This window comes from Numenius arquata, chromosome 29, assembly GCF_964106895.1.
Source record: "Numenius arquata chromosome 29, bNumArq3.hap1.1, whole genome shotgun sequence".
In the NCBI taxonomy this organism is placed as follows: Eukaryota; Metazoa; Chordata; class Aves; order Charadriiformes; family Scolopacidae; genus Numenius; species Numenius arquata.
Window position 1 is genome coordinate 14,652 of NC_133604.1, and position 26,777 is coordinate 41,428.

At 66.2% G+C, this 26,777-nt stretch overlaps 5 protein-coding genes across 5 annotated transcripts; 3 read left to right on the plus strand and 2 right to left on the minus strand.

Moving 5' to 3' along the window:
* Nucleotides 1–1,017: 1,017 nt before the first annotated feature.
* Nucleotides 1,018–11,589, minus strand: NACA (nascent polypeptide associated complex subunit alpha). Its single transcript, XM_074164954.1, has 8 exons — nt 11,532–11,589; nt 10,922–10,993; nt 2,991–3,076; nt 2,815–2,892; nt 2,178–2,324; nt 1,803–1,931; nt 1,333–1,455; nt 1,018–1,143 (listed from the first exon to the last, which is right to left on the minus strand). The coding sequence occupies exons 2-8, from the start codon at nt 10,989–10,991 to the stop codon at nt 1,129–1,131; spliced, it is 648 nt and encodes a 215-aa protein (XP_074021055.1). The 5' UTR covers nt 10,992–10,993; nt 11,532–11,589; the 3' UTR covers nt 1,018–1,128.
* A 571-nt stretch (nt 11,590–12,160) lies between these two features.
* PRIM1 (DNA primase subunit 1) lies at nt 12,161–14,901 on the minus strand. Its single transcript, XM_074164952.1, has 13 exons — nt 14,799–14,901; nt 14,378–14,535; nt 14,155–14,261; nt 13,983–14,056; nt 13,607–13,743; nt 13,383–13,441; nt 13,196–13,305; nt 13,007–13,098; nt 12,789–12,933; nt 12,635–12,704; nt 12,469–12,554; nt 12,291–12,389; nt 12,161–12,180 (listed from the first exon to the last, which is right to left on the minus strand). Exons 1-13 carry the CDS (start codon nt 14,899–14,901, stop codon nt 12,161–12,163), a joined length of 1,260 nt encoding a protein of 419 aa, XP_074021053.1.
* Nucleotides 14,902–15,497: 596 nt separating this feature from the next.
* Nucleotides 15,498–17,435, plus strand: LOC141476264 (retinol dehydrogenase 16-like). The gene is made up of 4 exons (XM_074164907.1): nt 15,498–15,813; nt 15,944–16,202; nt 16,896–17,059; nt 17,218–17,435. The coding sequence occupies exons 1-4, from the start codon at nt 15,498–15,500 to the stop codon at nt 17,433–17,435; spliced, it is 957 nt and encodes a 318-aa protein (XP_074021008.1).
* Nucleotides 17,436–18,470: 1,035 nt separating this feature from the next.
* Nucleotides 18,471–20,056, plus strand: LOC141476329 (retinol dehydrogenase 16-like). Its single transcript, XM_074164995.1, has 4 exons — nt 18,471–18,786; nt 18,917–19,175; nt 19,571–19,734; nt 19,827–20,056. The coding sequence occupies exons 1-4, from the start codon at nt 18,471–18,473 to the stop codon at nt 20,054–20,056; spliced, it is 969 nt and encodes a 322-aa protein (XP_074021096.1).
* A 4,418-nt stretch (nt 20,057–24,474) lies between these two features.
* ACKR5 (atypical chemokine receptor 5) lies at nt 24,475–25,569 on the plus strand. The gene has a single exon (XM_074164997.1). The coding sequence runs from the start codon at nt 24,475–24,477 to the stop codon at nt 25,567–25,569; it is 1,095 nt and encodes a 364-aa protein (XP_074021098.1).
* Nucleotides 25,570–26,777: the final 1,208 nt, after the last annotated feature.

A 26,777-nucleotide genomic window follows, 5' to 3' on the forward strand; every position in this document is an offset into this window, starting at 1 on the left:
TCAGCGTCTCGGTGTTTCCGAGCCCCCCCGGGCGCGGGGACGAGGAGGAGAGAGACCGACCCAGTCCAACAGGGTTATTTCATACCATGAACAGCACATTTAACAGATATTAGGAAGTTTGCTGAGTTCTCTCCCCTCACCCTTGGTGGCTGCCACCCCAAGAACTCCTCACCCTGGTGCCGGAGCCCGGAGCCCTTCCCTCCCTCCCGAAGCCGCGGCGCTCGCAGGGTCCCACATTGGCTGTCCCTGCCGGGGGACCAACTTCTGCTGGGGAACGGGCTGGGGATGATCCTTGTGTTGGTATCAGGATCAATAGCGGTTCTATAGTATTATTAATGTTAATTGCTTAGTCTTATTCTAGTAAATCTCTTCAAATTTAGCTCTCAGGTTTCCTTTTTTTTTCCCTGATTCCCTTTCCCGGGAGAGGTCGTCAGGGAAGAGATTAATTGAACGACAATAAATTGTGGGTTCCTCAAACCAGAACCGCGTCTGGGGGGATGTCGGCCCGGTCCCCGGTGAGAGGGGGGAGATGCCCCCCCCTGCACCAGCTCCGCACGGGCCCTGCTGAGCGCAGCCCCTTCTGCCGCACGGAGGGTGACACGGAGGGACAGACCCAGCCGAGCCCCGGCCTCGTGTCCGAACGTGCACCATGTCCATGTCCCTCCCTGCCCCATGGCCACGGGGACTCGAGGAGGAGCCCAGGGTGATGGCAGGGAACCCCCCGAGGAAACAGGGAGGTGACACCCCACAGCGGACCCCTCCTCTCCCTCCTGCCACCCACGGAGGGAGACACGGCCTGGGCTGAGCCCGACGCCCAGGGACGGTGCTGGCTCTGGGGCCCACGGCCACCCGGCCTTGGGGACAGGAAGGAAATGAGGGAAGGGGCAGGTGCTCTTCCGCTGGGGTGGGACGGGACAGGGTATCGCCCAGATCTTCCCGGGAGGAAGGCTCCACCCTGGAGCCTTGGCGACCGGGGAGGGTGGGGGCAGCAAAGCCAACAGGGAGCAGAAAGTGTTTCACCAACAATAAGCCACAACTTTTATTAATTGATAGAAATAGTACAAATTTTAAATTTAGTTGCATTTTACTCTTCTCTGAAACACCAAAAAAGGCTCCTCTCTCTGGCAGCTACATCGTCAACTCCTGCAGAGAGAAGGAAGACGCGTCAGGAGCCGGCTTTGCCGGTGGCACGGAGCCCCGCAGCCCGGCCACCGACCCACAGCGGCTGCAGGCGGGAGACAGACACGTCCCCCACTCGCAGCTCCGGGGAATTACACACCGTGCATTCCCCCAGGAGCAAAGCTCTCTCCCTGCCCCCCGGCAGACACTCACCATTATGGCATTTACAATATCGTTACTGTTGTTCTTCAGGGCACGGACCGCCTTCGCTCGCGACACGTTCGCCTGCGACATCACCAGCTCAATGTCTTTCACCTCGACGCCGGTTTCGTCAACCTAAAGGAGGCAGAGCCCGGGATTCACCTCAGCCCCACACGCGCTTCGCTCCGTGCCCGGCAGAGGAAAAGGGGACAGTCTGGGTTGGGGCAGCACCACTCAGGCTGCACCAATGAAGCTGGGAGGCAAAAGCGGGCTCTGCCCAGCCCTGGGGACGGTCCCTGGCAGTGCCTGGGATCAGATCCTCCAGGGAGAGGACCCCGTGCTCTCCCTTTGCCATCACAGCGAAGATGTGGATGAGGGAAAGAAAACCACAGCTCTTAAAAAACTCTGATGTTCGCAGTACACGCATTAACGCGGTGGGTCTGCGGCCCAGCCCCGTGGAGACAGGTGGGGGAAGGCATTACCTCCTCTTCCTCGCTCTCCTCCTGCACGGTGGGGGTTTGTGTGTTTTCTTGGATGTTTGAAACAGCTTCTCCTTGCACTTTGAACTTTTCAGCAGCTGCCAGCTGGGCCTGCTGGGACAGGTCTTCGATCTGGAGGGGGGAAGAATCGTACGTGAGGCCAGCCCTGCAGAGCGGGACGTCGGGCCGCAGGCTCAGAGCAGGTCCCATGGCTCTGCCGCACAGCCCAGCCCTCGGCACGGACCCCACATCCCTCGGGGGGGACACCGCAGCCGGGACCTGCCACGGCGCAGGGGTGGCGAGGAGGAAGCCCAGCGAAGCGGCCCTGCTGCGGCGAGCATGGATTAAATGCTGCCAGACGCCACGCAGTCAGCTCACCTTTGCTTCACCAAAGACTATGTAGGTGTCTGACGCCGGGCTCTTGTACACGTCTGGCTTTGTGATGACAAAGAGGATGTTCTTAGATTTCCGGATGGTGACTCTGGTTACTCCCGTCACCTGGCGAAGGCCCAGTTTAGACATTGCCTGAAAAACACGAGAGAAAGGTAAGGGAGGGAAGGGGGAGTCGCTGAGACAGCCCAGCCCATGACAAGATGCGTCCACTCATCCGCTCTCCAGAGCCCCGGGTGCAACGATCGCTGCGCTCACGCAGATGAAAATGTGCATTTTCCTGCTGCAGAGCATTCCCGGGCTTTTAGCCTGACACCACCACAGGGAACTCTCTAGTCCCAGGACTGGTGACACCCACAGCATGACCTCCAGCCCCTCCAGACACAAGATTTTGCCCGTGAACGGGGGGGCACCCCCCTGCTTGGGGGCCTGACACGGGCAGGACGTCACTCAGACCTCCCGCAGCTCCTGAACGCCCGGCTGGTACCATCCCGGGGTACGGTGAGGAGCTGCAGGGTCATGGGGCAAAGATCCCAGTGCTCAGGGACCCCGAGGCAAAGCTCAGCCGGCCACCGGCAGGCTGTTTGCTGCGCAGGGGCTGGGTCCATCCTCCATCCCACCTCACCTTCCGCGCTTTCTTTTCGCTCCGGCTCTGTTTGGCTTTGCTAACGGGTTCTTCATCTATTTCAGCTGCTGCTGCAAGCTGCAAGGAGAGAAAAGAAGAGGGACTCATGATGACTCCGAGGTGGCAGCACCAGCAAGGACCCTGCCTGGCGCAGGGACGTGTTGGGCCAGCCCTACCTGTGCCTGCTGCGTCGTAGCCTGTGTGGAGTCTTGCTCTTCGAGCTCTGGTACGGATTCATCACTGTCAGACTCTGTTCCGGACCCTGCAGAAACACACTTGTCACTTTTCCAGCTCAGATGTGTCCGGGGGACACAGCAAGATCCAAGAACGACACAGCTTCGGTGTAGCCGTTGCTGCTGGGGGTTCCCAGTGCTGACGCAGTTCCCAGTCACTTAAGGACTAAGGTTAAGGTTAAGGAGTATCTGGTGGAAGGGGCTCTTTTTAACCCTGCAACCCCCAACGCCATCAGCAGCGGGTGGCACAAGAACATCGCCTCTTCCCAGCACCCTGACCGTGGTGGGAGTCAGATGCCAGAGCCCCATGGTTGCCTGGTGGCTAGCTCTGAACGCCGAGTCCCCAGGAGTCAGTGTCCCCCCAACCTGACCTGCTCCCCCAGTTTGAGACACGGCACTGGCCACTGCGGCAGCCCGGCTCGGGGACGAGCGCAGGGTGGCACTCGCTGGCCAGTGGGTCAACAGGAACCAGTGCCGATGGGGACTCTCTCGGATCCCCTTGAACCTCCGCAGGCAGCGGTGCAACCAGGGTTGCAGGAGCTCAGACACACACAGAAACCAGCCCCAATTCACCGACGGGAGGCTGCACCTTCCCGTGACCTCATCACGGGGGATGACTTGCAATTACCTTGAAAACCCCCATCAGGGAACGGCATTTTTGCATGCTCAGGGTGGCCTCTGTGCCGGGTCCCGAGAGCTGCCGGAGCCGGGGAGGCTCGGCCGGCTCCTGCGCCAGCGCTGCAGTGCCGTGATTAGCTTGCGAACCACGGCACGGCTGCCTCTGACCACGCGGGAGCAAATGAGGCAGAGCCGGGCGTCTCCAGGCTCGGAGGAAGCCAGAGGGTGACCACGACGCCCTCTCGTGCAGCCGTTACCTGAATTCGGTCCCGTTTCCTTCTCTGGAAAGGGCCTCTTGCCCATGGCCACACCGAGCGCGCAGGAGCCTGGGGGATCCCAACACTTCAGGCAGGCAAAGAATTTTCCCCAGAGCATGGGGATGGGCTGGTTTTGGCACCAGCGTTGCCCACAGCTCCCCTCCGCTGGCGGGGACACACGGGGGACACCGGACACACACCACACGGTAACAGGCACGTGGCAGCTCTTCCCAGAGCCCGTGTGCAAAGAAAGCTCAGGCAACAACCGCAGCGTCCGCGCCACAAGCCACACCGTGCTCCGTGCCCCACAACACACGTTAGTGACACCGACCCGCTGGCACCGGACCACGCCGAGCCCTGACCTGCCCGGGTCCCGTGGCCGCAGGGCATCTCCCCTCCCCGTTCCCCGGCTCACCGGCTGCTCGGGTGGGTTTGGCGCCGTCCGGCACGGCTCAGGCCTGCCTCCGCCGCGGCACTTCCGCAGACGACGTGCCCGGACCAACACACCGAGTGACACGGGGGCGCTCGGGCCCCATCTACGGGTTAGTATCCAGTGGGCAGCCAGTGACACTCCATGCACACGGCAAACCGCGGTGGCAAATACCCTTGTCATTCTTCAGGCCAGGCGGCTTGGCCGGAGGAGGAGCAGGGGCCCCGGCGGGGGCCACGGCTGCCCGGGGAGAGAGGTCCACCAGGATGGGCTGCGCTGGCGGCTCGGCAGCGGGCAGCTCGGGGGGTATCAGAGGCGGCAGGTCATCCTCGTCGACGGTGGCAGCGCTGACAGGGGCCGGGGCCTTCGAGGGGGATTTGGCCGGGGACGGGCGGGGGGCCGGCTTGGCGACCTTAGCGGGAGGGGGCTGCTTCTTTGCAGGGGAAGCACTTGATGGGGAGAGGTTCCCCCCCGGGGCGGAGGCAGGAAGGCCAGCATCTGGTTTCTGGGGAGCAGGGGCAGCACGATCAGCCGATGGCTTCGGGGGGGCACCAGGAACCCCCGGGGCTGGGGCAGGAGCCGGCTTGCCAGGGGCAGGAGCTGCCAGGGGGGCAGCTGGAGGAGCTGGTGTGGCTGCACCAGGACTCTGGGGAGGTGTTTTGGCTGCAGGGGGGGCAGCTGGAGCTGGTGCAGCCACCAGCACTGGGGCAGCAGGGGCAGAAGGAGTAGGGGGGGCAGTGACAGGGCTGCTCTTTGGAGGCTTTTTAGCTGCAGGGGGGGCGGCTGGAGCTGGTGCAGCCACTGGCACTGGGGCAGCAGCAACAGGGCTGCCCTTGGGAGGCTTTTTGGCCGCAGGGGGGGCGGCAGGAGCTGGTGCAGCTGCTGGCACTGGAGTGGCAGCAACAGGGCTGCCCTTGGGAGGCTTTTTTGCTGCAGGGGGGGCAGCTGGAGTTGCAGGCACTGGTGTGGCTGCGGCCGAGGGAGCAGCAACGGGGCTCACAGGAGCCACTTTGCCTGCAGGAGAGGCAGCAGGAGCCGGTGGAGCTGCCATCGCTGGTGTAGCAGGGGCAGCGACCAGGCTCAGGGGAGCCGCTTTGGCTGCAGCAGAGCTGACTGGAGCTGCCATGGCCGGTGTGACAGGCAGGGAGGTGGCAGACGCAGCAGCGATGGGGCCAACAGGAGGCAATTTGGCTGCAGGAGGGGCAGGAGGGGCAGCCGGAGCTGGGGCAGCTGGGGCAGAGGGGGCAGAGACCGGGCTCGCAGGAGCCGCTTTGGCTGCAGAAGGGGCAGCTGGAGCTGGGGCAGAGACCGGGCTTGCAGGAGCCGCTTTGGCTGCAGAAGGGGCAGCTGGAGCCGGTGGAGCTGGGGCAGAGACCGGGCTCGCAGGAGCCGCTTTGGCTGCAGAAGGGGCAGCTGGAGCCGGTGGAGCTGGGGCAGAGACCGGGCTCGCAGGAGCCGCTTTGGCTGCAGAAGGGGCAGCTGGAGCCGGTGGAGCTGGGGCAGAGACCGGGCTCGCAGGAGCCGCTTTGGCTGCAGAAGGGGCAGCTGGAGCCGGTGGAGCTGGGGCAGAGACCGGGCTCGCAGGAGCCGCTTTGGCTGCAGAAGGGGCAGCTGGAGCCGGTGGAGCTGGGGCAGAGGGAGCAGAGGGGGCAGAAACCGGGCTCACGGGAGCCGCTTTGGCTGCAGGAGGTGCAGCTGGAGCTGGGGCAGAGGGAGCAGATGGGGCAGTGACAGGGCTCACAGGAGCTGCTTTTGCTGCAGGAGGGGCAGCTGGAGCTGCCACCGCCGGTGTCACAGGCAGGGAGGTGGCAGGGGCCAAGGGGACAGCAGGCACAGGAGCCACTGAAGGGGAGACTGGGCTTGCTGGAGCTGCTTTGGCCAAAGCAGCTGTGGCCACTGCCGGGGTAGCACTGGGAGTTGATGGTGCCGGTGGCCCTGGGAGAGAGGCTGCAGCTCCTGAAGAGGGTTTGGCCAGGGCAGGAGTGATGGGAGCTGCTGCAGCGGCAGGAGCTGCCCCAGTGTCTGGGCTCCCAGGAGGGGTCCTGGTCACAGAGGGAGGGACAGGGTCTCCTGCAGCTGGAGCTGGGCCAGCGGGACAGGTCTTGGCAACAGAAGGAGCAACTGGAACCAGTGGAGAGACTGGAGCACCAGGGGCTGGGCCCTGTGGGGCGGCAGCAGGACTTCCAGGAGACATCCCAGCTGTCACCAGAGGGGCAGGGGGTGACAATGGGGCCAGGGCCATGGGGGCAGCCAGGAAGACAGGCGGAGAGATGGCACCGTCCAGGGCTGGGCACTGGGGAGGAGCGATGGGGGGCACGGGAGAGGCCGAAGCAGAAGCCAGCGGGGCAGAGGCAGAGCTGCTGGGAGACACCAGTACTGCCGGGGCGGCTGCCAGTGGTGCTGTGGCAGGACAGAGAGGGGGAGAGCCTGGGCTCTGGGGACAAGCTGCAGCCTTGGGAGGTGTGGTAGGAGCCGGCAGGAGAGAGGGGGCCACTGGCGGGGGAGACGCCCCAACGGGAAGGGAAAGGGGCGGTGGGAGAGCAGTGGGGGCTGCCTCAGGGCCCTGAGACGGAGCAGGGGCAGCTGAGGCTGCCACAGGGGCAGGAAGGGGGGCCTGGGGCAGCCCCACAGGACTCTGAGGGGCAGCAGAGGGGACAGCTTTCACAGGAGAGGCAAGAGCTGTGGGGGGAGAACTAGGGCTGACGGGGAGAGCAATGGGGGCCACCGTCACTGCGGCAGGAGCAGCACCCAGAACAGGAGACACTGGGGCTGGGAGTCCCGGTGACACTGGGCTAACTGGGATGGGCCCTGGAGATCCCGGGGCTGCAAAATCCATCGGGGACTGCGGAACCGGAGGAGGGGAAATGGTAACTGGGACCTGCAGAGCTGGGGTGGGGAGCTGGGGGGGGACAGAAAACACAGGGATTGCCGCAGCTGGGACCACTGGGGGGGAAAAGGGGGCTGGGGGGCCAGCAGGGCTGGGCAGCTCCGCTGGGAGAGCCTGACCCACAGGACCCGAAGATGGAGTCAGAGGTGGGGAATGAGCAGCGTGAAGAACAGCTAAAGGAGAGAAACAGAGTGAACTGATGAGAGAAGGGAGACGGGGGGGAGCCCTGGCCTCCCCCCCAGCCTTCGTGCCGGCTTCTGAAGCTACAGTCGAACGTCCCCCAGACCTGCCAGGCCCAGCACAGACCGGGACATCCATCTGCCTCTAGAAACCATCAGGGATTTTACAGAGAACACTGTGCCAGCATGCGAGCTAACCGAGGGGCACAAGTGATAGAAGAAAAAACCCGATGCCAGGATCAGTAGTTGCCACCCCACGTTTGTGGCCGAATCCCTGGCATGGCAGGAGGTGGCACCGGAAAGGCCAGGACCCCCCATGAAGGTTGTGGCAACCCCTTTGGTAGGGAGGAGCCGAGCATCACGCTCAGCTCCTCCCTACCAAAGGGGTTGCCACAACCTTCGTGGGACCCCAGAGGGGCTGCTCCTGATCCTGGGAAATCGCATCTCGGGCTGGCGAGAGCAGGGGGGTGATGAGGACCCATGTGAGGATGGGAAGGAAAAGTCAAATTTTAACACACAGGCATGCGTAACTGTTCCAGGAGCGCTCTGGCAGAGGGCAGCCCCTCCTCCCCCCCCCGGCACAGGCAGGTGCCCTTTAGGGACAACGATGCCAAGGCATGGGGGGGTGGCATCATCCACACCGAGGGGATGGGACCCCAAATCCTGGCTGCCCTGCAGTGACCTGCGCTCCCCTGTGCAAGCTGTTAGGGTTAACGTAACTGCAATCACCCAGAACAGCAAACTGGTTAATGAGGCACGCGAGGTGTTAACGAGGGACGGGAGTACCTGGCGATGGCACAGGAGCAGTAACAGGGGCTGCGGGAGGAAGGGCAGCTGGAGCTGAACGGGTGAGAACAACAGTTTTAATTATTAAGACAAGTTCCGCCAACCAAGAGCGCTCGCCATCCAGCTCCCCTGGCACACGCTGATCTCCAGCCAGCGACGAGAGCCCGGAGAGAGCCTGGCTGTTCCCAACAGCATTGTGAACATCACCCGTCACAGGGAAGCACTTGGGGAAGAGGTGCGGCCAGACCCAGGGAGGGCAGCACCGGTCTGACCAGTGTAACCGGCAAGGCTGACAGTTGGGAGAGCAGAACCGGCTCAGCCACACACCCGCCCTTCGGCGGCTCCAGCCCCACGCCCGGTGTCAACCCCGAACGCAGAGGCAGCACGTCCCGGCACGTCTGCCGGCAGGGATGGCGAGGGGAGAGCAACCGGCTGGCTGCCGAGGAGAAGCCATTCCTGTGGAGCCCAAATCATGGTCCCGGTCGCAGAGGCTGCATCACGTCAAGGGAGGAAGAGTCTCCTCCTGCCCCCGCACAGGGCACTGGCTGTCCCCCAGCAGCCACATCCCGCTCCGCACGGGTCACCCACCCACCCACAGCAGGGCCAGCCCTGCCCGTGTGCCCCCTGCCCATCCGGAGCAGTAACACGTGTGTGGAACTCACAGCAGCCTCCCCTGTGGGTGACGTCCCTTTCTCTGCCACAAGAACAGCGGCCCAGAAGGTGCTTCTAATGCCCCGTTTCCCCAACCCCATCCCAAAACACGGGGTGGTGGGAGGAGACAGGCACCAGCCCGGAGCTGGGCAGCTGCTCAGCGAGTGCCAGACATCAGCGCCTCGTGCCAATGGGCACCAGGACATTTCCTGCGTCGGGGAACCTACTGGTGCCTCAAGAAGGAACAACAACCCCTGCCAAGAGCTGAGCTGGTCCCGAGCCCGTCACAGGACGGGCTGGACAGACAACAACCTGCTCATTTACCCCTGCCAGCTCTCCCTCCATCTCCACTGGCACCGCTTGAGGACATCCCTGCGATAAGAACAATATTTCCAACTCACCGCTGCTCCGCTGACAGCCCCACCCTCTGCGGCACCCACCTCCGCAAAGGAAGGTGACACACGGGACCCTCCAAGAGCAGACACCATTTTTCAGGGCTGCAGAGCCTCCCGCGGCTGGGGCTGTGCACACCTGAGAGCTGAACCCCGCCCTGCACTGCTGGGCTAGAGACCACCCTCCCCAATCCCACCAGCTTTCCACGGAGCAGCCGACCTCCGAAGAATAAGACAAACGTCAAAGGAGCCTGATGGCTCCCACCCACGGGGCGATTCCCAGCCCTGCACCAGCACCCCCCGCTCCTCTGGTGCTGCCGGAACAGCCAGCTCGGCAGAGAGGGGGTAACCACCATCACACACCCCCTTCGCCTCCGCCTTCTGCCTCCACACCAACCCCATGGCTCCTCTGCCGCTGCCTGTGTCGCTCCCCGGGGCCGGGGGAGCAGCTTCTTTAACTGCATTTGCTGCTCAGCACCCGCTGCCCACGGTCAGACTCCCCCGACCGACGCCATCGTTAGAGCCTCGCGAGCAGCAGAACTCCGGGAGGAGAAAAGGCACAAGTTGTCACCTGAGACCGAGAATAAAGCTGTCCTGGGAGGGGGGTGACGCTGGGAAGTGGCCCCACCGCAGGAATCCCAGTTACGCCTGGAGAGACACCAGAAGCCCCGCAGCTCCCCGGGGCCCCCAGCACAGCTGTCACCCCGACAGCTGGCACCGGGGGCCACGTCCCCCAGGGAAGTTTTCTGCCAGCAGCTCCCGACCACCAGGAAAGCCCCGCTTCTCCTGTGGTCCCCAAATCCTACAGGCCTTTCAGACAGCCCCCCTGCGCACCGCTCCCCCGGGCCGGGTGACAACACCTGGTCACACACTTCTGCAGCGCGTCCCTGCGCCTGGGGTAGAGCGTTCCCCAGCCACACCCGGGACACTCCAAGGGAGTCGGGCAGCGCCGGGGGTCCCAGCGCAGGCTGGAGACGGGCCCCTGCCCCACAGCGGGCACCAGCGCCCACAATCGCCTGCCGGGGTGTTTCTGAGCTGCCCCGAGTCCCGGTGCCGCCCCCCCCGGACAGTGTGAGGCCGGTGCAGCGACGCTCCCTGGCCCCGATGTGACTTTCTGATGTGGAGCCGCACGTCGTCTTCCCAAAGCTGAGCAGCTCCAGAGCGCAAAGGGATTGCTGACACCTGTGCGTGTCCCCGACCGTCCCGGTCACCGCTCGGCCAGACCCCGACCCGGCCACTGCCCTTCTCCTCCCGCTCCCCCCGCTCCAGCACTCAAACCTGAAACGGGGCCGTACAGAGCGTGGCTGATGTAACACCCTCCCTGGTATTTTGGGAGGACACGAGGGACCGCAACCCACGGGAGCCCAGTCGGGGTCCCTGCAGAGATCCCCCCGCACGGGCTGGGGTGGGAAACTGCCAAAAAACCACGGATCTCTGTCGGCAGCAGCGACAGGAGGGCGAGCAGACGGGCGCCGAGGCCCCGAACGCCCCCGGGGCAGAGCAGAGGAGATCGGGGGGGGGTCTCACACAGCCCCCCCCGGGTCCTCACCCACCGAGCGCCCCCCCCCCCCCGCCCTCACCCCGGGCCCCGCGGGGCAGCGGCTCCCCCTTTTCCCCTGTAAAAGCGCCCGAGCGCCCCGAGGCCCGTCCCCCCCCCGCCGCCCCCGGCCTCACCTGTCTCAGCCTGCGGCTGCGGCAGCTCCTGCTCGGTGGCCGGGACGGTTTCTGTCGCTTCGCCGGGCATTTCTGGGGAAAGGGAGAACCCAACAGACCCGGGCTCGCCGGGGCTCCGGACAAAACGAGGGCGACCACCGGGCGCCGGTAACTCGCCCTTCCCAAAGCCACCCCCGAGTCCGCTGCCCAGACACCGAACGCCTCCCGGTACCGACAGCTCTGCGAACACGGCTCAGCCGCCCCGTCGATACCGGACACCCCGGGCCCAGCGGGACCCGAGCGCCGCACGGCACGGGCCGGTCCCGGTCCCACCCGGGGGCTGCCAACGGGACTCCCCCCGCCGGGCGGTGGACTTGGCCTCCCGCGGCGGCCCGAAGCGGGGCCTCGGCCGCCTTTGCCCCCCCCGCCCCGGAGCGGGCGGCCCCTGCCCGGTGCGCCGGGCCGTCCCTGCCGGCCTTCCCGGCCCTGCCCGGCGCGACCGCGGCCCCAGCGGCGGCCTAGACCGGGCCGCCGCCGCCCTCCCCACTCCCTCCCGGCCCTGCCGCGGGCCCCGAGCGGCGGGCAGCCCCCGCGGCGGCGGATGGCGGCGGATGGCGGCGGCGAGACTCACTGTGCGGGGAGCAGGGCCCAAGATGGCGGCGGAAAGAGACCGAAGGGCTGGAGACGCGACTTCCGGCAGGACGAGCACTTCCGGGGCAGGGGGCAGTGCCCCGCCAACCGCCCCCCCCCGCCCCAACGGCCGCGCTCCGCCGTTCCGGGCCCCGGCCGGGCCGCGACCCCCCGGTGTCGGGAAGGGACCCCCGTGGAAAGGGAGTAGGGCCCCTCGGGGTGCGGGGCTGAGACGCCGTGACCGTGGGGCCTGGCGTGGGACCGTGTGCGGCAGGGACCCCGTGGGCCGGGTCCGGGGTACCGGGCAGGGTAACACCAGGTACCGGGTCGGGACGCAGACGCTGCCCCCTCCCGCCTCGGCGCGTCGCAGGGCGCAGGCACAGGGGAGACCCGAGACATTTAATGGTCTTTGGGTAGAAAAAGTACAAAATGGGGGAAGGGGCTGTGGGAGCAGGGCAGGGAGCCGGGGCGGGATGGCCGCTGGCTGCCGGGCTCCCTGCTCCGCGGCACCGGGACCCCCGCAGCCGGCAGCGGAGGTGAGGACGGTGGAGGTGACGATGGCAGAGTTGGTCCCTCGGCGGCCCTGCGGCGAGGACCGGGGCTGCCACCGTGGCCCCCGGCAGCGAGTCCTCAGAATTCTCCTTGGAGGTCTGCGAAGAGGAGAAATGGGAAGTTTTACAGAAAAAGAGCAGTTTCTCAGACCGCTTCGGGGTCCTCACTCTGGGGTCCTCCTCCAGCTCCATCCCTGCCCGGCTCTCACCGCTCCTCCGGAGCAGCTCTCCCCTCCGGGCGTGCTCCATCTCCTCCACGAACTGCTCGAAGACCCGCACGTAGGGCGCCAGGCTCGTCCTCTTGTAGTCTGGAGGATTTGGGGAGCTGAGCAGGAGCGGGAGTGGGGCAGTGGGGACCCCCCCACACCCCGTCCCTGTCCTGCTCACCCCGTGTACGCCGCTTTGGCTCCGTCTCCCCGCTGTCCTCCTGCTCCCCGTCGTCACTGGCCACATCCAGCTCGTGGCACAGGGAGCTGCGGGAGAGGGTGGGACGTGGTGGGGCTGAGGGCACAGCCGGGACCCCCGGTGCCGCCAGCCCTGCTCACTCACATACCTGATGGTGGGGACAGCAAACGGGTCAAACTGGTCCAGCCTCTGCAGATCCAGGGGCACCGAAATGCGACCTGCAAGAGAGGGGAGTCACGGCCGGGGGTGCCCAGCCACGGGGGTCCCCACGGGGTGCCGGCCCCACAGGCCGCCAGACCCACCTGTTTTGGGGTGGACGCTGAAAGGGCTCTTCAGCAAGTGCCCGACGCCTTTGCTGACGTTGATGTCGAGGCGGGGGAAGCAGTACTGCAGCATGATCTCCCAGTCCGCATAGCACACCGGGCTCTTCCCGGTCCCCGCCATCCGCTGAGGGGACAGGGGTGTCAGGGGGCAGCGGGGGGTTGGCAGCAGCGCCCAGGGCAGCCCCATGGCCACTCACCCGCGTCCGCTCCATCCTGCCCTTCAGCAGCTCCCAGCGCTGCACTGAGTCCCGCTTCTTGGGGAACTCGCCCCGCAGCAGCTCGCGGTGCTGTGGCCGGTGGTCAAGGCTGATCGCGGGCACTGCTGGCCCTGCGCCCCCCCACGGACCCTCCCTCCACCCCCGGCACGGCCGCTGCAAGAAGGATATCCTCTGGGACGAGGGCCAGCACCTTCTCCCAGCTCTCCGGAGTGCCCAGGATGTCCTGGCCCACCAGCGCGTACGCCTCGAAGTACTTCTCCACCACACTGACCGAGCGCCTGCGGAGCGGGGAGAGGCTCAGCACCCCCAGCCAGTGGCCACTGACGGGGGGCTGGACAGGGGGGTCCCCACTGACCTGATGAAGGGGTGGACGGGCTCAGAGATGTTCACCTTCTTCACGGTCTCTGCTCCACCCTGGGGGGGACAGAAGCACAGAATGACATGGGGTTGGAAGGGACCTCTGGAGATCATCTAGTCCAACCCTCTGCCAAAGCAGGTCCGCCTAGAGCAGGTTGGACAGCAGTGGTCAGGCTGGGGGGGCGGGCAGGGGGTGCCCGCCCCCCCCCCCCGTCTACCCACCTTCACCAGGGTCAGGTACTCCACAGCAGCCGCCCGCAGCGCCGGGGACCATTTCCGCACCGTGTCGTCGCACACCCAGCAGTGGACGCCCCTCCGGCCCGAGTACACCCACAGGCGATGCTTCATGCCCAGGTCCTCTGCGGGGGGAACAGCCGGGCTGCGGGAGCGTGTCGGGAGGGGCTGTGGCGTCCGCCCAAGCCTGGCAGCGCTGCAGACCCCGCTGGGCACCAGCGCACCCTCCGCTGCCCTCCAGCCCCATGAGAGCGATGCTTCAGCCCCTCCTTGGGGGTCTGGGCGTTGCTGTGGGACAGAGCGTGGTCTGGATGTGCCCTCGGTGCACAAGGATGAGGTCCATGGGGGTCCCTGAGACCCTCACCCACAAGCGCGCGGTCGATGACGCGGACGGCGATGGTCATCAGAGTCCAGCACTTGGAGCAGATCTCGGCCGAGCTGGAGGCAGAGCGTGGGGGGTCAGGCTGTGCCCCGTGCCCCCGCACCCCCCTCCCAGCCCCCTGTTCTGGCTCGTGCCGTGAACACCCCCCGGGAACCTGCAGCACGTCCGGACGTCGTCGTAGTCCGTCATATCGATGTCGAAGACCAGCTCCTTCTCCTGGGGCTGGAAGGCCCCCAGGTGCACCGTGTTGTGCTGGTTGGGCTGTGGGACGGGATGGGCTCAGCACCCGACAGGGACCCTGCGAGCCGAAGGGGGGCTGCGACCCCCCAGGGCCGGCCGGTGCCCGTGCTCCCGGTCGTGGTGGGAGCGGGACTCACCCGGTGGGAGTAGACGGCCCCGATGTCGATCTTGTAGGGGTTGGTTCTCTGCAGCTCCCGCTCCAGCTCCTGGGGGCTGCCGAAGGACTGGAACCGCACGTAGATGTCGTCCCGCAGCGTGAAGGAGAATTCCCGCAGCTGGAAGTAGTTCTTCACCACTGGGGGGGTTACGGGCGGGTTGGGGGGGGGGCGCGGATGGGTTGGGAGGGGGGGAAGGCAGCCCCGACACGGCCCTGAGGGCCCGGACGCCTCCATGTGTTTCCCCAAACCCCCCCTCACTGCACTCCTGAGCCCCCCCGTTCCCTGCTCCCCCCGGACCCCGGTCAGTGCATCCACCCGCCGCTGCCCCAGCGCCCCGGCCCCCCGACGTGCTCCGGGACCCGGTACCGCAGCCCTCGGCCGTGCCCCCCGCCCCGCTCACCGCCGCCGTAGCCGAGCCAGCGGCCGTAGGCGCCGTGCGGGAAGAGCCGCCGGTAGAAGACCGGGAGCAGCTCGGGCAGCGCCGCCGGCTCGAATCGCGCCATGGCGGGAAACGGCGGCGGGAAGCGGCGGGGACGGACGCCCGGGGGCCGCCGGGAGCTGTAGTCCGGCCCCGGGGAGTCGGGACGGGGAGGAGCGGGGACGGGGGCTACGAGCGGTCCGGGACACGCGGGAGGGGCGCAAAGCACCGGGGGGGGCGGGGGTACCCGAGGGAGCCCGGGGTCCAGCAGGGTCCCGGGGTCCGGGGCGTCCGGGGCAGAGCGCAGGGGTGCGGGAACCCCCGGGCGCTTCACCGCTCCGGGTTAACGATTCCCCGACGGCCCCACGGCTGCGACTGGACCCGTCCCGACCCGGCGGAGCCGCGGGACCGGGGCAGAGCCCGTAGCCCCGGGGCCGGGAGCCCGTCGGGCGGGAGGCGGCAGCACCGGGAAGGGCGGGGCGGGAGGCGCGGCCGCCCCCGCAGCCCGGTAGCACCGGGTGGCCCCGCCGTCCCCTCCGGCCGTTGCGCCAGAGCCGCTCTCGAGCCCTCAGCCAGGCTAATTAATCATTAACAGCGGCGCCGCGGGCAGGTCGGTCCGGAGCCGCTCAGCCGCCGTGCCCGCCGAGCTCCCGGTCCCGATCCCCGTCCCGGTGCCCGAGGATGTGGCTGTACCTGGCGGCGGCGCTGGCGGGGCTGTACCTGCTGCGGCGCTGGCACCGGGAGCGGCAGACGGTACCGGGGCTCTCGGAGAAGTACGTGCTGATCACGGGCTGCGACAGCGGCTTCGGGAACCTGCTGGCGCGGCAGCTGGAGGCGCGGGGGCTGCGGGTGCTGGCCGCCTGCCTGACCGACACCGGGGCCGCGCGGCTGCGGGCGGCCGCCTCGCCGCGGCTGCAGACCGTCCTGCTGGACGTCACCTCCAGCCAGAGCATCGCCGCTGCCACCGCCTGGGTCCGGGAGCGTGTGGGCGACCGAGGTACGATGGGGTGAACACCCCCCCCCAATCATCACCCCCATCACCCCGCCGACCTGTGCCGGCACGGGCAGTGCCAGAACGGGGCCGTGGGCAGGGGAGCAGCCCCGGTTCATCCCATCCCCTCTCCCAGGTCTCTGGGGGCTGGTGAACAACGCAGGGATCGCCATTCCCACCGCCCCCAACGAGTGGCTGACCAAGGATGACTTTGTCAAAGTGCTGGACGTCAACCTGGTCGGCCTCATCGAGGTGACGCTGAGCCTCCTGCCCCTGGTGAAGCGGGCACGGGGCCGGGTGGTGAATGTGGCCAGCGTGATGGGCCGCGTCTCCTTTTTCGGGGGAGGCTACTGCATCTCCAAGTATGGCGTGGAGGCCTTCTCTGACAGCCTCCGGTAAGTCCGGCACCACAGACACTGCCCCAGTTTCCCAGTTGGGTTTTCTGGGCTTTGGCCAGTGGAGCCTCCATCTGCCCTTCCTCCTGCGACCGCGAGTGACCGTGGGCAGAGCTCGCTTTAGCTGCTGCCGAAGCGCAAGGGGAAGGGCTGCGGGGGCGCTTAAAGCCTGGACCAGATGCCAGGACCCCTTGTGCCGCAGCTGCGGGACTTTGGTCCCACGGGAGCGATCTCCTGCCTGGGGGGACCCTCACCTGCCGCTGGCAGCCTCTGCTCCGCTTTCAGCCGAGCTCACGCAGAGGCAGCCCCAGGGTCCGGGAAAGCAAAGGACTTGGCAGAGCTTTGATTTCATTCCCCTGCCCGATGACCTCCCCAGCGGAGGGGAGGCTGTGGCCACTCCGGCTGGCACCGCCTGCCCCCGGCGCTGAGCCTCCCCCATCGGACTTCGCCCTCGTACCAGATCCTGCGGGCAACGGCCCCGCGGTCCTGGGGTTTGCGTTGGCCCCATCCCAGCTGGATTCAGCAGATGTTTGCTCACACGCCGCCTTGGACACAAACCAGGGCTGGCGTGGGGCGTCAGGATCCCTCCGGACCCCTGGCACGAGGCTGCTGGGCATCCCCCGCGGGAGCCCACGCACCGCAGACGCACTCGCGTGCTGCTCCCGTGTCCCACGGGGCCTTGATCCCTTCCAGGCTTGAGATGCGCCACTTCGGGGTGAAGGTCAGCATGATCGAGCCAGGCTACTTCAAGACCCAGATCACCAGCATCGAGAACATGGAGAAAACTTTTCATTCCATCTGGGAGAAGGTCCCGGAGGAAACCAAAGCGAGTTATGGGCAGAATTACATGAAGGAGTGTAAGTACCTCACCTAAGAGTTAAGGGATGCTGTTTCTCTCCTGACACAAGGCACGTTCCCGGGGCCACGGGGTGTCCCACCACCCTGTCATCCCACCGAGCCGTTCGGCTGGAGGGTCTCGGTCCGGCATCCTGACCGGTGCTTTCTGCCCCCGCAGTTTTGGTATCAGCCAGGAAGATGCAGAAGAGATGCAGCCCCAACCTGCGGCTGGTGACAGACTGCATGGAGCACGCGCTGACCAGCCGCCACCCCCGCACCCGCTACTCGGCGGGCTTGGACGCCAAACTGCTCTACATCCCCCTCAGCTACATGCCCTCAGCCCTCACCGACCTCATCTTCTCCTGGTCCTACCCCAAACCTGCCCAGAAAGCCTGAGACGGGGACGCGGCGCAGGCAGGGCCCGACAGCACGGGGTGGGATCTGGCGTCACCGCAGCCGAGACCGGGCCAAGAGGTTCCCAAATTTCTCACTCGGTGTCTCCCCCCCTGCTGCCCCGCGCTCGCAGACCAGTTTGGTTCTGAATAAAGTCAACTCCTCCTCCCTGCATGGCAGGGCTTGGTTTCAGCCTCAGTCGGGGCTGCGGCACCGAGGCCGTGTCCCCGCTCCTCCAACAGCACCGGCACCACCGGCTGTGCCGGGCTGTGCCGCGGGAGCTCCTGGGGTCTCCGGCCGTTCCCCTGAGCGCCTGCTCCGTGCGGGGTCCAGCCTCCCCTGGGCTGCGAGAGCTGCGCTCGGCCGAGCTGACACCCCAGGAATTAACACATGGATAAAAACCAAACCCCTACGAATCTGGGCAGATTCCCTGAGGCTGGGCCCTCAGGATTCAACCTCTGGTTGAATCCTCCTCTTCCTCCTTGGTGCCCGTCGGGCATCCCGGGCAGCGTCTGCTTCTGTGCGTGGCTCTGCTGACCCACAGACATGGTCAGTGAAGGCTGCCCCGCTCCAGCAAACCGTGCCCGGGCACCGCTGCAGCTGCGGACACCCCTTTGCCTGCGTCCAGGCTCACCCCGGCAGCTTCGTGGCCTCTTCATCCAGGGATCATCCCGGGGCAAAGGGATGGAGTGAAGCCGGGCGAGAGGGAGGAGCCCAGGGCCGGGAGCTGCCGATGGTGCTCGGAGAGTTCAGCCAAATCCAGCTCCGTGGTGCGGCCGAACCCACCCTGCCGGCACAAACTGCCATTAACGGCCAAAGCAGAGCTCCTGGCACATGGATCTGTGGCGAGAATTGCAATGGAGAAACACAAATCTTTCCCCGAGGCGCTGCCGCAATCCTGCCTCTGCCCCAGCCTGTCCCAGAGCAGCACTGGGATAAGCACTGCCCGAAGGCAGGGGCTGGTCCCACATCCCGGGACCTGTATGTGGGGCACGGACACGGAGGGCACAGGAGGCTGTTGCCGAACCAGTGCCGAGGATGTGGCTGTACCTGGCGGCGGTGCTGGCGGGGCTGTACCTGCTGCGGCGCTGGCACCGGGAGCGGCAGACGGTACCGGGGCTCTCGGAGAAGTACGTGCTGATCACGGGCTGCGACAGCGGCTTCGGGAACCTGCTGGCGCGGCAGCTGGAGGCGCGGGGGCTGCGGGTGCTGGCCGCCTGCCTGACCGACACCGGGGCCGCGCGGCTGCGGGCGGCCGCCTCGCCGCGGCTGCAGACCATCCTGCTGGACGTCACCTCCAGCCAGAGCATCGCCGCCACCACCGCCTGGGTCCGGGAGCGTGTGGGCGACCGAGGTATGACGGGGTGAACACCCCCCCCCAATCATCACCCCCATCACCCCGCCGACCTGTGCCGGCACAGGCAGTGCCAGAACGGGGCCGTGGGCAGGGGAGCAGCCCCGGTTCATCCCATCCCCTCTCCCAGGTCTCTGGGGGCTGGTGAACAATGCAGGGATCGCCATTCCCACCGCCCCCAACGAGTGGCTGACTAAGGATGACTTTGTCAAAGTGCTGGACGTCAACCTGGTCGGCCTCATCGAGGTGACGCTGAGCCTCCTGCCCCTGCTGCGGCAGGCACGGGGCCGGGTGGTGAATGTGGCCAGCGTGATGGGCCGGCTCGCCTCCTTCGGGGGAGGCTACTGCATCTCCAAGTTCGGTGTGGAGGCCTTCTCCGACACCCTCAGGTACGGCAGTGGTGGCCACCGGTGGTCCCCGGTGCTTCCCTGTGCCAGGGCTTGTCCGGCAGCCGTGCGCGTTGGTGGGCACAGATGTGCCGGGAGGCTCTGCCCCACTTTCCCCACACAGGGTTTTACGCTGCACCCACTTACATCAGTCCCCGCAAAGCAGAGCAGTGAGCCCGGGGCGGGGGGGCTTGTGAAATACCCACCCGGTCACCCACAGGTTGGGAAATGGGGGCACGGTTGGAGCAGCCGTTGTGCAACCAGAAGAAGGGTTTCAAGAAACCCCTGGGTGAGGAGGAGGCAGCTCCCCTGCACCCCCCAGGGGACAACGGGGTGCCTGGGGGGGGTGTCACAGGCTCTACCTCACCCCACATGGCTGATGCCTGCCCCCCTGCCAGGCGCGAGATGCGACCCTTTGGGGTGCAGGTCTCCATCATCGAACCCGGCGGCTTCCGGACGGGGATGACCGACCCTGCGACGGTGGTGAAGGGCTTCGAGCGCCTCTGGGAACGGCTCCCGGCGGAGACCCGGGCAACCTATGGCCGCCACTACCTGGAGACCTGTGAGTACGTCCCCGGTGACCCCCGGCCCTCCCCAGTAACCCCTCCATCGCCGACGGGCCAGGCCGGGCTGACCCCCCCTCTGCTCACCCAGACATCAAGAGCACCATCCTGCTGCACCGCCTGAGCAGCCCCCGCCTCTCCCGGGTCACCGGCACCGTGGAGCACGCGCTGCTCACCCGCTGCCCCCGCAGCCGGTACGCAGCCGGCTGGGATGCCCGGTTCTTCTTCCTGCCCCTCAGCTACTGCCCGGCCTGGCTCACCGATGCCATCATCGGCCTCTTCCTCCCTGTCCCTGCCGGGGGGACGCCTGCACGCCCCTAAGGACGGCCACCACGCCGGCGATGTGGCCACAGCGCCCGCGGGCCCCCACCGGCCTCGGGTCCCTGTTAACCTGCTCAATAAAGCTGGTGCAAAGAGAGGGGCTGCCTGCAGGGACCCCCAAACTCAGAGGGTGCCGTGAGTTTAGATTTAGGATCCCGACGACTACACCAGTCTGTCACCAATGAGCTGTTTTGGGATCCTGCACACCTTTGAGAAAGCAGCAATTTAAGATTTATTAATGCTGTTATGATAAATCACGGGATTAGGTTGCATGATATTTAACAATATTAATCGTCAGCCAATTAACAGGGTGATTTAATAAAATGTGCTTTAATCAATACAGTGACTTAGTTAAAGATTTGAGGATGGTTCACGCGAGACTCAGGACAGAGCTCCCAAAATCAAACCAGACACACACAGAGACAGAGGGTAAACTGTGTGAGAAAGATCTTTCTCTTTTTGCAATCAGTAGTAAATTATTGGTATCAAACGATCTTTGAGCCTCGAGAAATCCACTTGAAGTGAATTACCGGCCCTCCTCCCGTGTTTGAAACCTTGTGAAATCCCCCGTGGGGCATCCCAGCTCCGGAGGGAGGGGGGGTTCTGGGTCACAGCCTGTCCCACCCCAGAGAGCTCCAAGGGTCTCAGGCTCACGCCTTGATTGACTTTGCTCAGTGTTTTCCCATTTTTGGCCACAATCCTGGTCAGATAATTCCGGGACTTTCCAGATGGGGACCTGACCCGGCAGCCGGAGTCGGGCTGGCCCTGACATCGCAACGTGGCCCGGGGGGGGCTGCACCACCACTGGGGATCGTCTCTGTCCCCGCAGCCCTTCAGGGGGCCGGTGGCTGTGCTGGGGGGTCCGGCCCACCCTCACGGGGCTCTGGGTCCCCGTCCCTGCCCTGCGCCGGGGGGGGGGGGGGGGGGGGGGGGCTGCTGCCCTGGGACCTCCTTAAGGATGTTTTCCTTTCAGGCCTGATGCTTTCTGCAGAGAGCACCCCCTCTTTGCAAAGGTTCCCCAAAGCCGGTTGAGCTTCACCCCAGCTCCGCCGGGACCCCCCGCTCTGCCGCATCCCGGCTCTTCCCCGTGTTTGTCCAGCTCAACCTTGCCGGGGCTTTGCTCCTCAGCTCCCCCTCGCCCCCATCGCCCCCCTCGCTGCTCACACACACCCCCCCCAGCCGGCGGGACAAGCTCTCGGCTCCGCCGCCCGAGGACGCGCTGGAAAAGGCGCCGTGGTTCCCCAGCCCGGGATATTGCCGGCACCTGGGCGGTGACTCCCGCACCGCTCACGCCTCTAATTAAAGGCTGATTAGTGGTGACCAGCTGGGGGCTGGGTCTCTGATCTTGTGCTTGCGGGGTAAGAGCAGCTTTAGCAGCAGCCCCGCGCTGCTCCCGCAGCGGCTGAGCCCACGCGTGACCGAGACCCCCACCCCCCCACACACACCCCCAGGCTGCGGCGGAGCTGGGGGGGACGAGGAGCCGCGGGGGGGGACGGGGGGCAGCGCGCAGGGCCCTTGTGCAGCCGCGTTACAGCCCGCGGAGCCGCTCCCCCCCCCCTCCCCCCCCCCCCCGGGAAAGCTTTTCTCAACGCTTGGCCGGGCTTAGCAAACCAGCGGGGCGTCCCCCGCAGCCCCCGCCCGTCACGTTTCGGGCCCGCGTGTCCCCGAGGGGACGGGCTGCGACACCGCGGCCACGGCCGCGCCTGCCCGGGGGAGGGCAGATCCCGGCGCCGCCGCCGCCCGGAGCCCACCCCGCTCCGGGTCTGTGCTCTCCCCCCCGCCCCCCCCCTACGGTGGGACCGGGCTGGCGGCGGCCGGGGGAGACCCGGGGTTTGTATTTATCCCCGCAGCGCTGGCAGGTGGAGGAGGAACCGGTCAGGCCCGGGGGGGGGGGGGGGGGCATTATCGGGGTCCGCCCGACCCCCGAAGGACCCGTTCGGGTGCAAGCGGCCGCTTTCGGGAGGGGAGTGGGGGGAGAGAGGGAAGGAAACGGCATTTTCCCCCCTTATCTGCAGACGAAGGGGAGAATGGGACCCTCAGGGAGGCCGGGGGCTCCTGGGCACGGTTTGGGTGCCGAGAGCCTCGGGGCACCCCGGGCATCGCGGCAGGGATGGGGAGAAGGGGTTGAGCCTCCCCCACGGCTCCCGGGCTTCGCCGCCCCCGCCGGGATCGGCAGCCCCCCCGGAGAGTTCGGTGTGGAAATTTCCTGACCTGTTTAATGGCATCAGAACGGCATCGCTGCCTCCCCGGGCGGCAACCCCCCCCCCACCACCCCCCCCCCAGCCCATCGGGCGGCCCTTCGCGACCCCCCGAGCCCCGTCGCACTCGGGGTCACCGGCGCCGGGCTTGTTGTTGTGAGCCCCGGGGTTATCGGAGCCCTCGCGTTTCCCCGCTCGGCGCTGCCTTCCTTCCGAGCCGATTGTTGATCGCAGAGTCTCGTCTGCACTCGAAAAGGAGATTTCCTGCAATTGTTTCGCAGGACTTGCAGCCTGATGCAAAATTTTCTGCCTATCAGCCCCCTCCCCAGCGCCGGGGCAAGGCTCGAGCCCCCTCCCTTCCCCTGCAAAACTGCCAGGCGGTCACGGCTCCGCGATTAATCGCTGCCCGGCCAGAGGTGTTTCTGCGGCGACAGCCGTCAACTCCCGCGACAGCGCGGAGCGACCGGGAGCGCTGACCTGGCAGAGACGGTCGCCTTTTGGCCCTTTTCCCCCCAAAAGGAATCCCTGAGCTCGCCCCGGCGTCGGGGACAGGCGGTGGCACGTTCGCCTTAACCCGCCTTTAACGCGCCTCAACCCCCCGGGGCTCCCGGAGCCGGGTCCATCCCGGAGGATGGATTTTCCGCCCCCCCCCCGCCCGCAGCGGGACCCCGGCGGGATCCAGCCCCCGAGCCCCGCGGGGCCGCAGCGGTCGGGTGTGGGGGGGGCTGCCCGGGGACCCCCGCTCCATCCTCAGGCACCCGCCGCTCCCGCACCGGCACCTGCCCGCGGCCTCCCCAGCGCCGCGGCCAAATCAAAACGGGAGCCGAGCCCCGGGGCCGGGACTGGAGCGAAATGTCACCCGCGCGGGGCTGGCGCAGGATGTGGGACCACGACGGTCATTTCCTGCCGGGAAGCAGCCGAGGAGCCCACCCCGAGCTGCCAGAGGCGCCCGAGCCGCCGAGCCGAGAGCATCGCCGGGATCGCCGCGCTCCCGAGCAGCCCCCCCCCGCCGGTGAGACACCGCCGCCTCCCCGCGCCCGCCTGCCCCCTCTCCCACCGGCCTCTCCCGGGACCCGCAGGAGCCCCGGGGACGGGGACGGGGGGACGGGCTCCATCCCCGGGGGTCGCTCTCCTCTCCCCCCCCCCCCCCCCCCCGCCGCCGTTTCGGCTCCGGGCGGGCGCAGCCGTTCGCCGCGGGGCCGATGCTCTTGCGGGGGCCGGTCCCCGACTCCCCCGGGCTCCGAGTGCCGCGGAGACGTCCCGGCGGCACGGGGGGCTCCGCCGGTTCCCCCGGGCGAGCCGCTGGCCGGTCCGGCGAGCTCTGCCGGCGGCCCGAGGCTGGACGGGGCCCGCGGCGGCTCCGCCGTGCGGATGCAGCTGCGCTGGGGTCGGAGCTCTCGCACTTTGGGCAATAAAAGGATGTTAAGGTCAACTGCATTTCCCTTAAGCTTATAATTTTGTCACCTACTTGGAAGTCCCAGCGGTCCCCAGACGGGCAGGGCGAGGGCGGCCGGGCCGGGTTTATGAAGCGACCGCACGCCAAGGCGGGTCGGAGGGGGTGTCGGGGGGGTGTCCCGCTGGCGCGGAGCCGAGCAGACGCGGTCCCCGCCGCCTCCGACGGTGCCGGTGCCTCGGGCGCCTCGCAGCCGGTTGCTGGATGCAAGGGCCGGGATTCCCCCGGGCTCCGTGGCCGCAGGACCTTGAGCTCCGGGGGTGGCGGGGGGCAGCGCGGCGGGGGGGTCCCGCCCGAAGGTCGCTGCGCTCCCGGGTCCTCAGCTCCGTTTCTGCTGTCACCGATGTCACCGAGCCTCGGGGCTGGCGGGGGCTTTCACCTCCCTTCCGTCGGTCCCCAGCGCTGCCGGTCCCCGGTCCCCGGCCGAGCAGGCGGTGGGACAGGGGACAGCCACCACCTGGGGACAGCCACCACCTGGGAGCGTGTGTGGGTGCGTGGGCGGCTGCTGTTTGAGGCTTGCGCTTTCTCTGGGATGCGAGGTTATCGTCTGATGTGGATACAGCATCTTTTGAGGGTTGATGTGGGAAGTCACCATAGGAGTAAAAACCGGATTAAAAAAATAACACAGAAGAGCCCTTTCAGAGCCTCCCGCGAGGACTGAGCTCTGACAGCAGAGATGGGCTGTTTCTCTGTATTTTCGGGCTGTCCGGCTCAGTGCTGCCGCTGAGCCAAATCTCACCGCTTTCTCTTTCCGTGCAGCTACCAGGATGGCTGAGGCGACCACTGCCCCCGCCGAGACGCACACTCTTCTGAACGAGTATGGGGACTACCACAACTGGTCCGAGCTGTTCCACCTCCTGAACTACACCTACACCTTCTGCGAGTTCAGCCTGGATGAGAACATCAAGCGGGTGATTCTCTTCATCCTTTACCTGGTCATCTTTGTGGTGGGCTTGGTGGAGAACCTCCTCGTCATCTGGGTCAACTGGCAGACGCGGGGCAACAAGAGCTTGGTCAACCTCTACATTATCAACATGGCCATCGCCGACCTCGGAGTGCTGCTCTCGCTGCCCATCTGGATGCTGGAGGTGATGCTGGATTACACCTGGCTCTGGGGCAGCTTCCTCTGCCGCTTCACGCACTACTTCTACTTTGCCAACATGTACGCCAGCATCTTCTTCCTCACCTGCCTGAGCGTGGATCGCTACGTGTCCCTGACCAGCTCCTCCCTCTTTTGGCGCAAGCACCAGCACCGCGTGCGCCGCATCATCTGCGCCTGCAGCTGGGTCTTGGCAGCAGCGATCCCCTTCCTGGAGGTTGCTCACATGCAGCTGGTCAATACGGGGGAGCCCATCTGCATCTTCATGGCCCCCTTCGAGACCTATGACGAGTGGGCGCTGGCGGTCAGCTTGGCCACCACCACCATCGGGTTCCTCATCCCCTTCCCCATCATCACCGTTTTCAACATCCTGACGGCCAGGTTCATCAAGCGCTCCAAGCCGGAGAGCAGGAAGCACTGTCTGCTCATCTACGCCTACATCGTGGTGTTCCTGGTCAGCTGGCTGCCCTTCCACATCATGCTCACGCTGCTCACCCTCGACGGCAACCACATCATCCTCCACTGCACCTTCGCCCACTTCCTCTACTTCTTCTACGACATCATAGACTGCTTCACCCTGCTCCACTGCGTCATCAACCCCATTCTCTACAACTTCCTCAGCAAAAACTTCCGTAGCAAGCTCATCTCCGCCGTGGTTAAGTACATCCCCAAAGACCAAGGCAGCCAGAAGGGCGCAGACCCCTCCTCCTCCACCACGCAGCATTCCATAGTCATCACAAAGGACAACAACCCTCCCAATTAAGGGAGGGATCGGGCTCTCCCCTCGTCGCTGGCAAGTGGCAGCGGGGCAGGGGGCAGCCCCCTGTCCTCACTGAGGTCAGTGAGATCGATTTTCCTGGTGACAAGCAGACACTTTGCTTTTAAACAGCACTTCTCGCTGCCCCCCCGCCCCCCGTGCTCCGGGGCAGGGCAGGGTGCCCAGCGATGCTGCGGGGAGCTGTGGGCATCTCGCCTGTGATGAGCTGCTCTGTCAGGTCTATTTAGCTAAAGAAAGAACTCCAGAAAGAGATATTTCCTGTTTTCTGAAAGAAACACTTGCAGTAATAAAGTGCATTACTCTGCCTGCTCGGAAGTCTGAACGCAAATCCGGCCCCTGGGACCTGACCCCCCGCCCCGAGCCGCGGGGCTGGGGGCACTCGATCATTTCCCTTCCCCACAAGTTCTTCTGCAGCCCTCGACTTTCACTTCCACACGTGCTGCGGATGCACCGCGCCGCGGGGGTGCCCGGTGAACGCGGCCCCTCTGCCGCGATGCCATCCCCAGCAGGAGGGAGGAAACACAAACCTCCCCCCGCCCCCCCCCGTGCCCGGCAAACGGCCGAAAGCCTGATTTTACAGAAATGAAGGCAACGCGACCGCGAGGGGCTGAGCGTGACCCAGACCTGGGCTTTAACGAGGGGAGGAACGATTCGAGATCAGCAACTCGTTGACAGCAATTTTGCAAACCCAGCAGCCAATTAGCGATGGTTAAAACTGGGTTTGACTGGGCTCAGCTGCTTCCAAACCGACGACTGGTGGCAGCGGAGGTGGGGGTCCCCAGTTTGTGTTCTGCAGCAGGAGACCCCTCCTGTTAATCCCAGCCTCCTTTGGAGCATCTCCCGGTGGGTTTTTGGGCGCTTTTCCGCCCCGTACAGAAACCCTGGAGCATCCGGAGAAAGTTCATCGCCATCCGGACGCTGCCGCCACGTGCTGCGGGTCGAGCCCTGGGCAGGGGAAGGTGAGGGAGCAGCGGTCGCTGGAAGGGAGTCCATAAATCTACCGAAGGCCTTGAGCTGCCCAAGAAACACATTTTTAAAAAAGCAAAGCATAAGCAAATCCAGGGACAGGATGCTGGCAGCACGGAGCACAGGGGGGGGCAGGATATCCCGGGCTGCGGGAGAAGCCCAGGAGCCGGGGAGGGGGGGGTGTTAACACGGACGCCCCTTATCTCGGGACTGGCCGGGAACGGCTT

What these genes read in the sequence shown, in the direction of transcription:
- LOC141476264 (XM_074164907.1), top strand. Translation starts at nt 15,498, where the DNA reads ATGTGGCTGTACCTGGCGGCGGCGCTGGCGGGGCTGTACCTGCTGCGG. An exon ending in GCCTTCTCTGACAGCCTCCG is followed by an intron (nt 16,203 to 16,895) that starts GTAAGTCCGGCA and finishes GATCCCTTCCAG; the next exon opens with GCTTGAGATGCGCCACTTCG. An exon ending in GCAGAATTACATGAAGGAGT is followed by an intron (nt 17,060 to 17,217) that starts GTAAGTACCTCA and finishes CTGCCCCCGCAG; the next exon opens with TTTTGGTATCAGCCAGGAAG.
- ACKR5 (XM_074164997.1), top strand. Translation starts at nt 24,475, where the DNA reads ATGGCTGAGGCGACCACTGCCCCCGCCGAGACGCACACTCTTCTGAAC.
- LOC141476329 (XM_074164995.1), top strand. Translation starts at nt 18,471, where the DNA reads ATGTGGCTGTACCTGGCGGCGGTGCTGGCGGGGCTGTACCTGCTGCGG. An exon ending in GCCTTCTCCGACACCCTCAG is followed by an intron (nt 19,176 to 19,570) that starts GTACGGCAGTGG and finishes CCCCCCTGCCAG; the next exon opens with GCGCGAGATGCGACCCTTTG. An exon ending in CCGCCACTACCTGGAGACCT is followed by an intron (nt 19,735 to 19,826) that starts GTGAGTACGTCC and finishes CTGCTCACCCAG; the next exon opens with ACATCAAGAGCACCATCCTG.
- PRIM1 (XM_074164952.1), bottom strand. Translation starts at nt 14,901, where the DNA reads ATGGCGCGATTCGAGCCGGCGGCGCTGCCCGAGCTGCTCCCGGTCTTC. An exon ending in GCCAAAGCGGCGTACACGGG is followed by an intron (nt 12,390 to 12,468) that starts GTGAGCAGGACA and finishes CAAATCCTCCAG; the next exon opens with ACTACAAGAGGACGAGCCTG. An exon ending in AGAGCTGCTCCGGAGGAGCG is followed by an intron (nt 12,181 to 12,290) that starts GTGAGAGCCGGG and finishes TCCTCTTCGCAG; the next exon opens with ACCTCCAAGGAGAATTCTGA.
- NACA (XM_074164954.1), bottom strand. Translation starts at nt 10,991, where the DNA reads ATGCCCGGCGAAGCGACAGAAACCGTCCCGGCCACCGAGCAGGAGCTG. An exon ending in GCAGCCGCAGGCTGAGACAG is followed by an intron (nt 3,077 to 10,921) that starts GTGAGGCCGGGG and finishes GTGTTTCTGCAG; the next exon opens with GGTCCGGAACAGAGTCTGAC. An exon ending in AGGAGAGCGAGGAAGAGGAG is followed by an intron (nt 1,456 to 1,802) that starts GTAATGCCTTCC and finishes TGCCTCCTTTAG; the next exon opens with GTTGACGAAACCGGCGTCGA.